At 42.0% G+C, this 14,833-nt stretch overlaps 1 protein-coding gene across 1 annotated transcript; it reads left to right on the forward strand.

Moving 5' to 3' along the window:
• The first annotated feature begins 903 nt into the window (after positions 1-903).
• On the forward strand, positions 904-14,564 carry LOC128771344 (AT-rich interactive domain-containing protein 3B-like). The gene is made up of 9 exons (XM_053886722.1): positions 904-1,174; positions 2,233-2,808; positions 6,877-6,948; positions 7,025-7,097; positions 9,985-10,168; positions 10,338-10,588; positions 11,012-11,302; positions 11,369-11,458; positions 13,417-14,564. The coding sequence occupies exons 1-9, from the start codon at positions 1,148-1,150 to the stop codon at positions 13,554-13,556; spliced, it is 1,704 nt and encodes a 567-aa protein (XP_053742697.1). The 5' UTR covers positions 904-1,147; the 3' UTR covers positions 13,557-14,564.
• The last annotated feature ends 269 nt before the right edge of the window (positions 14,565-14,833 follow it).

Below are 14,833 nucleotides of genomic sequence, written 5' to 3' on the forward strand. Positions count from 1 at the left end.
TCCTTGAACAGCAGACACCTATTTATACAGATTATTATTTACAGAATTGATCATTTTCTATTTACCGATATTTCATGTATTTTGTCATGATATTTGTTTATATATCATGGGTATTTATTGATTTGTCTAGTGTGTTTGATAGCTGGTGAGTTTTTTGCTGATGCTGTGTGGACGTCTTTGATGTTTGTTGTGTTCCTTTAATGTCTTGTGTCATTGTCTTCATTGTCAACGGCTGCTGTGACATGTTGAATTTGTGGGACTAATAAAGGCCATCTAATCTAATCTAATCTAATCTAATCTCTTGATGTGTGTAGTTCACTTTTGTGGATTGTTGGCTCCCGCTTAGCCGTTCCCTAGAGCTGTTATGGAACGTCTGGTTGAGTGGTGGGAGTGTTGAACTATCACAGGCCCTATAGAATTATATTGCAGTTTGGGTGCGGCCCCCATTCAACATAATCAGGTGACCTATTTCTGGGTGCATTTATGAGCTGATCTAAACATGGCACAGATGATAAAGTCGTGGATTGAGTTATAAATCCGTTGAGATCTGAGGCTCACAGCAAGAAGGTAGCGACTCTGGGTGTGGAGTTTGTATGCCCTCTGATTTCCTCCCAGTGTACAAACATAACAAAGGGGCTGGTGGAGGCCTGCCATGGCTTTAAACATGGTTCCATCTCATATCGACTCCTATAGCATCATGGCTCCAATAAATCCTCTATAAATACTCGACTGTTTATTCCCAGCCACCGCACACACGTGTAAAGGCTCAAATTAGAGGCGGTTTTGGTCAAGTTCTGGGTGGGATTTCCTTGTGAAGTGGCCACTCCGGAGACAGGCGGGCAAAGGCAGTTTACGAGCCGGGCGGGAGCTGTCGGGGGCGGGTCTGGGAGGAGGCAGGCAAGGGGTGCGGAGCAGCCACAGACAATCGGAGATGTTTGAGTTTCCATGCGCAGTGACCACCAGGAGGTGAAGCGTTCAGCAGTGCCGCGCGACCCCTCCTCCTGCGCCGAGCTCTCCGGCCTCCTCGCCACAGGGGCACCTCAATCATATTTCACCCCTACAAACGTCTCTTTTCGTATGAAAAAGGAGGTCATGCGACGTGAATTCTGTCTTCCGCAAGCGAGAAAGTAGAAACGACCTGTGCGCGATGATGGATTTCTCCAAGTCACAGACGGTGAGTGTCGACGACATCGTGTTTCTACTGTAACAAAAGCCTCATAAAAGCTGACCTTTTACTGCAACATTGGCCTTTTGCCGCTCGCTCTTATACTCGAACGTGTTTCAGGGAACTTCCAAAAACCCTATTTCGTGTTTCCCGACCAATGCGCTTCCAAACGTCGAAGAACCCGTACAGAAGTGGATATATTCACCCATACAATTCACCATGGTCGTTAAAACAAAGCCGATATTCATCTCGTGTAAGCAACTTCATTTTTAATCAGTCAAACACGGCTTTTGCTTTTTTTTTTTCACGCGTGCGACACGTTTGGAAGGAATTGCGCAACTCTTAATCGTTTATACGCTTCTGTGTTTCTAATTATTTTTTACTTAGTTTGACAGTTATTTCAACTATTGTCCTTTTAATATGCATATAATTGTGTTCATTTGTATATGAATTCAACTAGCTAGTTATATTTAAACTAAAAGTGTAGTTTGTTTAGTGTTAATTCAAATGCCATTCTGTTGTACATATTTTAACATTTTATTCTTTCTTATCGATTGACTCTTTAAAACCACAAAAGGCCAATATGCCCCAGTGGAGATGTGTATTCTGTGTTTCAAGGCTATATATGTGTGCTTCTGTCTTTCATCTACACTACAGCACAATTAAAATAATCTATTTTTAATGTTGTTTTGAATCTTGGTATTGCCCACTGTTTCTTTGTTTTACGTATTGAAGCCATTTATCTGTATATTTTCTAATATACTGTGTTGTAGTGCTGCATTTTTCTCACAGGCTATACTGTTCTTTTATTATGAAGGTAGTAAATCAACTGCAGCACTGTGAGTGGTTGCATTTAAATAACCCTAGTGAAGACATAGATGAGACAGGTTTGGGATTTTACTTATCCATGTGGTTTTATTGCTGCTCCTCCCACTATTCAAAATGGGCCTTCAATGCAATACAATAATCACATTATTCTCATATATCCCTTAAAATGTTGGCAACCCATACGACAAATAAGGTACTCGGTGCTACATTTTTATGTCTGCCTCTGTTTTATGTTTCAGTCCTCCCTATCTGAGGAAGGCACCTCGGCTGCCCCGGCTCCTGCTGGAGTCAAACTGGACCTGTTGATGGAGCAGTTGCAGAGACAGCACGGGGGCAAGCTGGACCTCAGTCTGCAGGAGAAACACATTCTCCAAGCTCAGTTCCTGTTTGCTCAACACGCAGCAGCAGCCAGAGCTGCTGGCTCTCCATTGTTTGGCAAAGCAGATGGACAAACATATCACCACCAGGCTGCCTACACCAACCAGCAGGGTGGAATGGACGTGGACGAAGACGACGACGAAGAATCCGAGGATGAGCAGGAAGCGGGGGAGCAAGGAGAGAATGATGACATGGGGGATGAGGAGGAAGAGAATGGAGCTCCTTTCCAACAAATGAAACACCCTCAAACCCAACAGGTTCCTGGTTACACTATGAATCCATATGCTTCTCCTCTGGTGGCTCCTGGGAAGCAACAGACTCCACCTACAACCATCAAACAGGAGCAAGAGGAGAAGGAGATGTCTCCTGCTGAACAGCCGTCCTTCACCTCACCCAACGGCTTCGCCGACTGGAGCTTTGATGAGCAAGTGAAACAAGTGAGTAGCCACGAACCTCATGTCTCGCTGAGGCTTAAGAGTCTTCACAACATTCAGATGACGTGCAGTGAAGAGACAATAATTCATCATACTCATACATAATTCCTTTTCCAATTTTTGCTCACAGGTTGAATTCTTCATTACATTATACTTTTCATTCAATGCTCAAATACCAACTCACTTATTCAGTACATTTTGGCACCGGTTTATATCTTGCCACTTGACAGAGCTGCATAGTTTTCCTCGTAATAGTCTGTATTTTTTCCCTCTTGTACATCTTTTTGCTGCTCAAACCGTCATACTTATCTTTAATCTTATCAGGTTTTAGGTGTCAGATAAGGGCACCCCGGGTGCACCCTAAGGTCACATGAATGAAAATATACATATATATTCTTGGTGTCAGGTGCCTCCGAGGCGAGGAAATTCTCCTCCGTCCCTCACTGGATTTGAACTTTTATATTCAATTGTCACGTTATTTTAGTCTAAACGTGTTTATATAAAGCCACTTAAACATCAGTTCACCTCAGCAGAGGGCGGGAGTCTCGGGACAAACGCCTGTGTGTGTCCTCTCCCTGTCTTAATCGTATCCATGGCTCTCATGTCGACCTGGAGCGTGTCTCCTTTTTTTTTTTTTGGCATCCTGCCTAAACTTGATCGTGTTTAATTAGCACCCCGCTTTGAGATCTTGCCTCTGACCAAACTGCACCTCATGTCTTGATTCTTGCCACTGGCCCGGCTAATTGCCGCTCTTGGCTGCTTTCCAATTGTGTCTCTTCAAAGCCATGTAGGACCAGAGATGTGGTTTCGGGGCGAGAGCTCAGGATTAATGAAGTGGCCTCCTGTGTGTATTTCTGGAAAAAGGTTAACTGCTTGAACTGACTAAGACATTTTTTTTTCTCCGATTAAAAGGATGTTTTTAGCTACTTGTATTGAAGAAACTGGGCCTGTGTTGGGCTTCCCTTGAAACGCCCCCACATCAGCACAATACACACAGATTAATGAGGCCTCGGGGCAGAAGGACAGCTGGGATTTTGCCTCGCAGCATACCAGCAAGCGGCCGCCCATAAACTTTACATCCAGTAGTTCCAGTGACGCACAATGGCTTTTCCTGTGTCCAACCCTTCTGATCCCTCACTCACTTTCTCATGACTTCTTCTCCCTCCAACAAATCCCCATGTTAAAGCAGCATGTTTTTTTCAGACTTTCCTGTCGTGGACACTGTTCCATGAACAATGAGTTTTGATCTCTGCTGTAATGACAAAGCCGTGTCCAGCTTTGCATACATTACGCGTCGCTTGGCAACGCTTAACAGCACCTTGATTCAGATGCGAGTAATCAATGCGGTATATTGCCTCGGCAGTGACAACTCATTTCTATGCGAATCCATCATAGTCTTTTGAGGGGAGATAAGCCTTTTGTCTCACAGGTGAGGAAATGGATGGCAGGATATTAGGCAATAAAACGCACAAATTATAGCGATGAAACTATAAAAAAAAATGTGAGTGACTGACACTTCAGTCAGCGCCACATCAAACTTCTACGGAGATTAAGTTTGAAGTCTCAATTTAATTCTGAAACATTCGACACTATGCTTTAATTCCACGAGTTAAGTATAAACTAAATAAATATAAATAAACATTCTCATCATCATAGCATAACAAAATAAGTAATGATTTCTGGCAGACAACTACACAGTCTTTCTCCAGTGTTATTCCACGGTCTTGCTGCGCTAGACGGCCATTGTTCCCTCCTCGTGTGCGGTCTCACTGTAAAGCCCATAAATGTGATGCGGGTGGGGGTGAAGAGCCCCCCATTAGCTCCCGCTCACAGCAAGGAGCCAGATAAATGATGGTGACCTGCGTGGAAGGATCTGGGCCCATTAATTTGATTCATATTAAAAATATAGACCTCCCGCTGTCACTTTGAAACCTGCCAGGGTTCCCTTTCCCTCTGCTGGAGCGTCTGATATTTCATTAATCCCATTACCGGATTTTCGGAGCTTCCGGTGAGGGCATATTAATCGCGTCACACTTCCACTCAATAAACGTTTGAGTGGTGCAAGAATTCTCTGGTTTTATTTAATATGCTAAGTATGGCAATAAAAGCAGTCCCTTTAAATGAAACAAAAGCAACCTTTTCCTGACCTACATACTGAATACTATCGGGATTCCCAGGGCTGCATGTGTGAAAGCTCTGTGAGCAATTAACTGAAAGCTCTTTGTTAATAGATCCACAGTAGGTCTCACTTGCTCATCAATACGGGGGGATGGGTTTTATTTCCATTTGATGGTGAAAAGACCGGGATGTTTATCTACCTTCCCATCAATAGGCTTTCTGCTGGGGGGTTGGTGTGAGGCCTTTATTAGAAATTCTAAGCTTGAAGCTATTACATGTGTCAACAACTCCTTAGCCACCACGGGAAGGGTTGAGCGCGGCGGCGTGCGTGCGTCCTACTCTTTCTTTTAACCGTCTAACATGAGCAGATTCAGAAACGGTTTCAAGATAAAATAATGGCGGTTTATTGTGGGTCAGCAAATGCACTGTTTCGACTGTAAACACCAGGGAAGATCTGCAGCTGGACTCAGTTTATTGGTTCCCATGTGTTTTATCGCTGATGTGATGAAACCATACATGCTGGTGTTTGCACAACACGTGAACCTAGTGCCCTCATGCACATTTAAAAAAAACTGTGAATGACCAGAGAGAGAAGAAATTATAGGTGTTCATATTGAGGTTCTCAGTGTTTATTATTGGTGATGAAAAATAGACTTGTGGATGGAGTGTCTATATCACGCGCCGGCGTTTTATGTGGCAGTTTTCACTCATCCTTTGATCCCATCAAAGAGTTCAATGTGGTCAGCTAAAACGCTTGCCTTTATATCAGTCAAAGTTTAGGGATGTAAATATTAAGCTGGGTCGTGGTTACTAATCAATCCCTATCAGTTAATGCAGCAACCCAAAAGGCAGGCGACTGAAACTTTATATAAGCAAAGCTAAAGCTAAATGTTGAAGCTGACTAAAATGAATAGAATCTACTAGTTACTCTGGAGAAGAGGTGTCAAAGATGCAAAATAGCTGAAGGTTAGCTGCACACAAAGCACTAAAATGAACAAAAAAAATACGCAAACCCATAACTGAACACACAATGGATTAGAGAAATAAACAAAAAAGACCACACAAGGACATAAGTTTACACACTGTTGCACACCATCACTCTTCAGAAAAATAGGGAAAGTGAGAATAAGCAGCCAAAATAACTGTTGGCTCCTTGTTAATCTCTGTAGAATATAAGAAGAAATATTCACTGAATTCTATGTAATAGTTGTACAATTGTCATATAACTTGCCCTGTAACCCACTTACACTGTGTTACAGGCGACTGAGATAATCCTTCATAAATGACTTAAAAAGAGCTGTTGTTTTGGATAAACCTCTTTTACTGCTGTCTGTTTAGCCACTGCTTCCTATAGCAGTCCAAACAATCTTTTACTGTAACATAGAATTCTAAATCATCCATTCTCCAGCGTTATTAACCAGGAGAGTGCAAGTATCGACCCACTCGATTGCTCTAAAAGCTTATTTGCCTCATGTCAAATGACTATCTTACAGTATCCTGCTCATCAATTATTCATTTTGAACAGCGTGCCTGCATCGTGCATCGTCATGCAGCTGTAACGCGTGTTGGCGGGACAATAACGTCTCAGCAGGCCTTTCCACACGGTTGCACACCCACTGCCCTCCACTCACATTTTTAACCTTTAACTGTCGCGTAAAGGGGGAGGTGATGGAGGAATAACATGTCAAAACCACACCACCTAATGAGAGACGAGGCTTTTCTTTATCTCCGGTTGGTAGGGTGCAGCTTTAAACAAACACTGAGAAAGTGTTTGTATGCACACACCACTGTAACACCACCGGCGAGGAGAGCTGGATTTGAAAGGAAAAACTCAATTCTGACATCTCATTGAAAAGGGTTGCGATGTTGTCCTGTGTTATTTGACTGAAAAAAAAATCAATATTTTTATCCACCAGTCAAGAATTCATGTTTTATCTCTGGTGTTTTTTGTAGAGAGCTGGTGGGATCTGGTCAGAAGACACCGATGGAGGAAGAGCACGGGAATCATCCAGAGACTTTGCCAAGGTTAGAAGAGTTGATGGTTGGATATAAACAAACATGCCTGGTGCTGTCACATGACCGTCATTTTTTTTCTCTATAGCTTTATGAACTGGACAACGACCCACAACGGAAGGAATTTCTTGATGAACTGTTCGTCTTTATGCAGAAACGAGGTAAGAGAAAGGAATTCGGACTACACACATGACTTTGTTTTAAATTGTTACTTATTCATTCGGAAGATCATGAGATATCAGAGTGGTAGAGGGAGGCAGTACGTGTCTTTCACACATCACGAGAGTGTGAAGTCAGCAACTTTAAAAATAAAGTATATAGCGTTTGGGAACTTTAGGGGTTTCTGCACATTTTGATAGATTTTTTTAATAAATACATTTGAGTCTCTCCAAGGCACCAAGGGGGAAAAAAACATGGCAGAATAGTCCCTCCTCCTCTTTTACTATATAACAAAACCTCACACCACACTTGTGACTGGACTCGATGTGACCGGCTTACTTGAGGACAAGGGTCATCATCGTGCCAATTGTGTGCGTTTGTTGTTGCCATGTGTTTATCCTAAGAACAGGTTAATCTTATTGCAGCAACTTCATTTAGCCTCCTTCATTAAATCGCTTTACTCCAGATGGGGATTGGTGGGGTTAGCTGTCAACCCTGATCGGCATGACTCTGCTGATCTTAATATCACTCCCTCCGCTTCACTCGATCAATACGCAGAGCTGCGGTTGTGGAATGTGCCCAACCCCCCCACCCCACTCACCCAAAACACGCTTAATTGCATGAGGCTTACTGCACCGATTATTTATGGTTAGCCATTTTACCTGACAAGCTAGCAGCTCCAAGATGGGAGAGGAACCCAGTGACTCTTCTGTCCAGCCATCCACACACACATTGTGTTAATGTGTAGTTGACCTGTTATGGGAACCCATTACAAACAATGCAAGTAAATAAACAGGCTTTGTAGCTTTGGTCTGGAGAAGAAAAAAAAACGTTTTTGACTCAAGACACTGGATTAAGTAAAAGGCACTTGTGAAACTGACCTCCAAGTTGCATCACGCTCTTATTATTGGTCACTTCATAAAAAAAATAATCCAATTCTGAAGGTACAATTTGAACTCCACATCATCTTCAGATGGCCAGAGCTGCCAAAATGGCAGTGAACCCTAACAACAGATACATGAAAAAGATCTCACTAATGAAGCATCATGCGTTTGTCGCCAGATTTGTCACTGTTCATTGGAGACATAAAACGTACTGTTCCTGTGTTCCTATAAAAACTAAGGTAAACAAACGGCTCTTAGCCACACCAGTCTATTATTCTAAAGACTGCCTTATTAGTTTTTAGAATGATGGTCCTCAAGATATCCTTTTCAATTACTGTTGGTGTTGTGACTGAAACTCACTCATTGAAAAAATTATTTGAATATAAACTATTAATACACTTGGAGAGTGCAAACCTCCCCCAAGCAGCTTCAGTCAACCCCCAGGACAATCTCCCAATGGCAAAAAAGAAATAAATTATGGATCCAAATGCTGAAAATGTTAAAGAATTGTTTAAATGATTCTGATCCAGATCACTCCTAATATTAACTTTTATGCTATTTTGAACATTAACATGTTTTTGTTTTTTTTTAACATGGGAGTAGCTGATTATTTTTACCATTAAAAGATAACACAAGTCACCCAGTGTAGTCTCAACAATATCAATATCTTCTAAAAAATCTGCTGATGTCAGCATATGATGCTCGAAACAGAAGGTTGTGATAAAGTTGTCAAAAAGCAAGCATTAAAAGGCAGTACTGACATCAAAGGCACCTGACTGGACGATGGTGAAAAGCCAAAGTGAGACCCGTTAAATCAATAGTACTTAAAGGTCTGACATTATCATCGCTAGAGCAGGGGATCAGAACAATGGGGGATGATATAATTATGGCAAGGAAAAAAACAAAATCCTAATTAAGTCGTGGTCTTGGATCAGGAATTAATAAATCTTCCGGAGGAAACCATCAGGGATAATTGGGTTTAATGGAGAGCAGGAGTATTATGAGCCACACAATGGAGGCTGTGGAGAATTGAATAAAATCAGAAAAGAAATTCATTCTACCAGATATGAAGGAAGAATTTAGAGTAGAGTGGATAAAAGAAAAGAGCTGAAAAGAGTGCGAGGAAGCTTGGCAGGCTAGAAATGTCACTTTAAATGAGCAGACCACATTCACACCATGGTCCATAAAGTGAGCGGGAAATGAGCGGCAGAGAGAAATTCCTGGAAATAAAGGCAGTGACACCAATGCTCTTCCCAGCAAAGCTGAGAGGTGGCAAAGTATCTTGCCCAATGGAGCATAATCGCCCGAATATAATGAGTAATGACAGAGTCATGTGTTCAAAAACCATGTCACAAGACACTTAAATATCTTTTTGTCAATTAGTACTCTGCAGATTTATGTTAATTTACAGGACTGAGGAAACTAACAGGTCCGTACCTCAAATTTCCAGCCACACTGTGATTTTCCCATGGTCATTGCCCCACGTGTTGGCAACAATCTGACTCATTGAGCTGACCAGGCAGCAGGTGGCAGTAGCACTCCAGAGGTCCTATGAGACACAGAACTGGAGACACAGAACTGGAGACGCAATAAAGAACCTGGCAGCAGGAAATGAATGAGAAAGCCTTCAGGATGGTGGTAAATCCACATTTTTCATAGTCACATGGAAGATGATTCATTACAGTGTTTCTATTATTGTATGTTGTGCCTGAAGTCAAAACGTTTGGTTTCTGTCTGTTATAAAAGACAAAGAGAACAATGGGGGCAACTTTTGAATGTTCATAAACAAAACAAAATCGATTAATGTCTGAGTGAAGTTGTTTCCAACCAACCCTGATGGCTTCATTGAAATACATCCTAGTACTTTTAAAATCTAAAAATCTGGCATTTTCAAGTCCTGATGCAACGTAGAAATGGAATCGTATGTTTGCAATAAACTAGGGTTGAAATTAACTACTTCTAGGTCAATATTTATGTTTTTTTTTATTGTCTGTGTTTCTGTCAGGAACCCCAGTCAACCGCATTCCCATCATGGCCAAGCAGGTTCTGGACCTCTACAAGCTGTATAGACTTGTGACAGACAAGGGAGGCCTGGTCGAAGTCATCAACAAGAAGATCTGGAGGGAGATCACCAGGGGTCTCAATCTCCCCACGTCCATCACCAGCGCTGCCTTCACTCTTCGCACACAGTAGGTGACACACACAAGTGAAGGAACACTGACTTCACACAGCGTCACGTTTTGTCTGGATTATATGTTATTTGAACCCAGTCCTTTTCCATTTATGACCAACTTATCACTCATGACTGGGCAGAACAGCCGACATCAAAACATCACAACTATGTTTGTCTCTTCATAGATACATGAAGTACCTATATGCATTTGAGTGTGACAAGAAGGGTCTCAGTTCTCCCGGAGAGCTGCAGGCAGCCATCGACAACAACCGCAGAGAAGGTCGACGCCCCAGCTACACCAACAGTCTGTACCGCTACTCTCCCTCCCCGAGCTCTGGACCCCACGCACTGCTGTCCTCGCCCACCATGCCGCCTACGGCCACCGGCAACAGTGACCCCAATCAAATGGCCAGCCCGGTTTTGAAGAGAAGCAAAGGTGTGTTTATGACTGGTGTGTCGTTTCTGTGGCTCCTTCACAGGAATGAAGTCATGCTGTCTCCACTTGTTTGATTATGAGTTCATCCTCATGAAAATGTTTGCTGCATACTGAGTTTCTTTGGTCACATGACGCTCTTGTTGACATATTAGCCTTCAGTTCTTAGAATGGTAAGATAGCATCCGCTACTGTTTGTCTTTCTGGGACAATATTTAACTTTCCCTAAATATGTTTGTGGTGTGATTGTCTCTAAAAGATGTGGGTGTATATTGTTTTTATATAAGGTCCTTTAATCTCCAAATGTTTGAGCTCCTCTAAGCAGGACTAAAGCACCTGTTCATTAACAATACAGCGAGGATAGGTTCAGTAAAAACAGACTAGAGGAGCTGTATTTATTTCTTGTATTATATGTTTCTGCTTTAGTTTCTTCCGATGAGACCCCGGCTCCGATCATGCCTGCCCGGCTGCCCGTGGCCCTGGCGCTGAGTCACCAGCAGCAGCAGCAGCAGCAACAGCTGGCTCAGGCGGCGACCATGGAACACCTCCGGGAGCGTCTGGAGAGAGGCTCGGCCGGCGCCGCGGACGGACCCGAGAAGAAAATGATGCGACTGGCTGAAGAGCAGCAGCGTCTCATGCAGCAGGCCCTTCAGCAAAACCTGCTGGCCATGGCCTCCCACTTCAACCCCGTGAACCTGAAGCTCAACAACGGGCACGGTGAGTTTGCCTCATGTTTGACCTCTGCATCACTGAAGGTGTCTCACACTTTGGTGCTTCCTCCAGAAAACAAACAGGACATGTCCCTGAGCATCACTACGAATGGAGCGGCCAGCATCAGCATGTCTGTGGAAGTGAATGGTACCGTTTACTCTGGTGAGTACGGAACCGCTTCATGATATGTGATGAACTGACTGAGCATTTGTCTGCATGTCATGCCTTGTCAAGTCGTGATGAGGGTTTTGAGCTTCAGACATGGGCAAACTTTGCCTGAATTTATTCCTCCCTCGTGAGGGCATCGCAAAACTAGACAGAAATAGTCCTCTTTTTCCACCAGTAACCACTATTTCAATTCTCAATAGAACTCCATTAGCTATTTGATTTTCTTCTAATAAAGGTGTTTTTCTATGGGTAATACTCATTTTAAAATAAGGATCTGCCTGAATATCAATACTAAGATATATATATATATATATATATATATATATATATATATATATATATATATATATATATATATATATATATATATATATATATGGTATGGTTTTGATTCACGTGTCAATGTCGAAACCAACAGAAAAGACGCCCCTTGATGGCGCCACTTCACTTGAGACCAGTTGGTACAGCGGCAGAGTACTATATAGAAAGGTGGGGGGGATGCTACCTTGGTCTCTGTTTGTGGTGAATACACAGACCTGGTCTCAGCCCTGTTAACGCACCTGAGATGTGAGCCACTTGCGAATCAAGTCGGACCTCAGACGTCAGAACTAAGCCTCTCTTGTATGATACTACAAGCAAATCGTGCCATGTTTTAGAACTGCTGTTTGGTGGTGGTCGAGTGTTGATCTGACACAAATGATCTCGATGCACCAAAAATATAGCTGCAGTTCTTACTATAATGGCGATTCAGTTGAACCAACAGGACTCGAGCTCACAGCGCCACCCTACGTCAAGGGGGTGAATTGCGCTGGCAGACATGAAAGTGCGGTCTGTGGGTGTAAACAGTTCGGTATATATTGTGTTTTTCAGATTCATTGGCCGTGTTTTGTATTTCGTCTGTTTTGTATTTCGTCTGTATTTCGCCCAATAAATTCAGTAGTATCTTTAGAGGCAGATATGGATGGATATATGGATGCAATTTCGTCCACCATATCAATGTTGTCAGTATTGCAATATTAAAGGGGTGATGTTAATCTCAATTTTAAAATGCACTACACTTAATCAAATAATTATATATATATATATATATATATATATATATATATATATATATATATATATATATATATATACACACACACACACATACAGTGTGGAGACAGGAAAGGTTTTACACCTCAATATGAAGAAAAAACAGTCAGTACATGTAGCTAACGGGACACGTCTGCTTACAGAGGCTGCATTATACACAATAACAAAGTGCGTCATGGGTCAGCTGATCAGTCCGCGCACGTTATGTTCCAGTTCTGGATTTTCGTTCGAAATCAGAAGCAAAAAAAATCTCGAAATTTTTGTTCGAACTCCGATTTGTTCGAAGTCCGGGACGTTCGAAAACCGAGGTGTGTGTGTATACATATATATATATATATATATATATATATATATATATATATATATATATATATATATATATATATATATATATATATATACACACACTACTGTATATATAGTAATGTGGCCCCTCAGGAATTTTAATTGCCTACCTCTGTTCTAGAGTGTGCTCCTGTTATCCTACTTTCATAATCTCTGATCACATTTATGTACTGTGTGCTAGATAGATATAGCCTTTATTATTCACACAATGGGGAGACTTGGTACGTCGCCGCAGCAAAGTAACGTTAAACATTGACGCACACAAAGCAACAACAGTGTGTAAGTGTGTATGCACAACCTACAGCAGCACAATCAACACGGTACAAACAATGACACAAGGAAAATAAATATCACAGCAAAAAATAAAATGGAGTAAAAGGCAATACAGTTCACGTAACCTATACGGCATATTCTTTCCTTCAAATAGTAAATGTCATTTGTTTATTCCTTAGGTTCCTCGTTTTGGTTTTAGATTGTTGTCCTCATTGCTGTGATCTTTCTCCTCCACATTACAGGAACACTGTTTGCCCAGAAGTCTGCTGCCCCTGTGGTGTCGCAGGCTGTGACACAGGCAGGGAAAAGTGGTTTCAGTGCCTTCTCTTCCTCCCACAGTCCCTCTTCCTCGTCCTCCACTTCATCCAAGGGACCAAATTGAGCCTCAAATCAGGTGGTTTTTTTTTCTTTCTTTTTTTTTTTTTTTTTATAAAAAGCTTGTCAGCCTCAGTGGTTTTGTTCGTGACTATGGTCCAACCGTATAGTACCTCATCTATCGGCAAAACGTGTAACTCATTGTCAGCGGTGCAGTTTTTTTAGTTCTTCATCACACGGTTTAACTAGTGCCTGGTTAGTGTTTTGTTGTAAAAAATATATATAAAAAATACCAAGTGAAGCTCTCACTCTTGAATTGCTAGATGATCATGTATAGCTCTGTCACTTTTGTCCTCATCTAAACGTTGAGGTTTCCAAAGTGCAGCTGAATAATACCAAAAAGCCTTCTGCTGGATAACTTAGCTCCGGACTGTAAGCTGAAGCCATATCGTGTTTTCGTAGTTCAGACTTTCAGGGATGTGCCGCACAGGTGTCAGGCACCATGTATCAAAATGATACCAAACAAAACCTCCTACAGTTATTTTGCTATATATTTTTTTTCTATTTAATGCTCTAGTTCTGCCTCGAAACCACAGCTAAATGTATTTTGTGTCGATGAGTGAATCACATTCAGGGTTATTTGCGCAGCACCACATGTAGAATGGAAGTGATACCGTATATACCTCATTGAAATATCCACAAGAGAAGATCGATTATTCTGGACTCAGGAATCTCGCCGCAGTTATCGCTCAGTCTCCACGGCTGGAGTTGTTGTGCTGTATTTTTATAAACACGACGAATGTACCATTGATGACCTCAGGCTTGAGGCAGTTGAACACTGAAACAGTGCTACCTCACTTCTCTAGATGAATATGCAATTCTTCACGCAGCACGCAGACGTCTGCGAAGTTCTCGTGTACTGTATGTGGACAATCAAGTATATTTGCATCTCACTGTGAACCTGACAACTGTTGAAACCAGAACTCTGTTTTGGTCTTTGATTAAAATGTTGGTCAAGAGGAATTAAAGAATTATGTGTGTGTGTGGTAAAGGCTTCGGTTTCTTTTTTTTGTGTTTGAAACTGAATGTTTAAGGTTTCAGGGTAAATATTTCCTGCATTTTGTAGGAGGGGGCACATTTCCTTCGTATACTGTATCGAAGAGTAAACGTACATACATCTTTAGTTAACCACCGCTACTGTTTTCAGTTGGCGTGAAGACCAGTGTTTTCTCCCGTCTTCACACTGAGGGGAAAAAAAAGTATCAATTACATAGCACATCGAAATGTTAGTAAATAACATGGGTGGGGTGTGGGAGGGGGGCAGCTGACCCCTGATGAGCGTCC

The sequence above is a fragment of the Synchiropus splendidus genome, chromosome 14, assembly GCF_027744825.2.
Source record: "Synchiropus splendidus isolate RoL2022-P1 chromosome 14, RoL_Sspl_1.0, whole genome shotgun sequence".
NCBI lineage: Eukaryota > Metazoa > Chordata > Actinopteri > Syngnathiformes > Callionymidae > Synchiropus > Synchiropus splendidus.

Bases quoted from the DNA above. Each gene is read 5' to 3' on its own strand.
- LOC128771344 (XM_053886722.1), top strand. From the start codon at position 1,148: ATGATGGATTTCTCCAAGTCACAGACG. The intron at 1,175-2,232 runs GTGAGTGTCGAC...TTTATGTTTCAG, and splicing joins ATTTCTCCAAGTCACAGACG to TCCTCCCTATCTGAGGAAGG. The intron at 2,809-6,876 runs GTGAGTAGCCAC...TGTTTTTTGTAG, and splicing joins TTGATGAGCAAGTGAAACAA to AGAGCTGGTGGGATCTGGTC.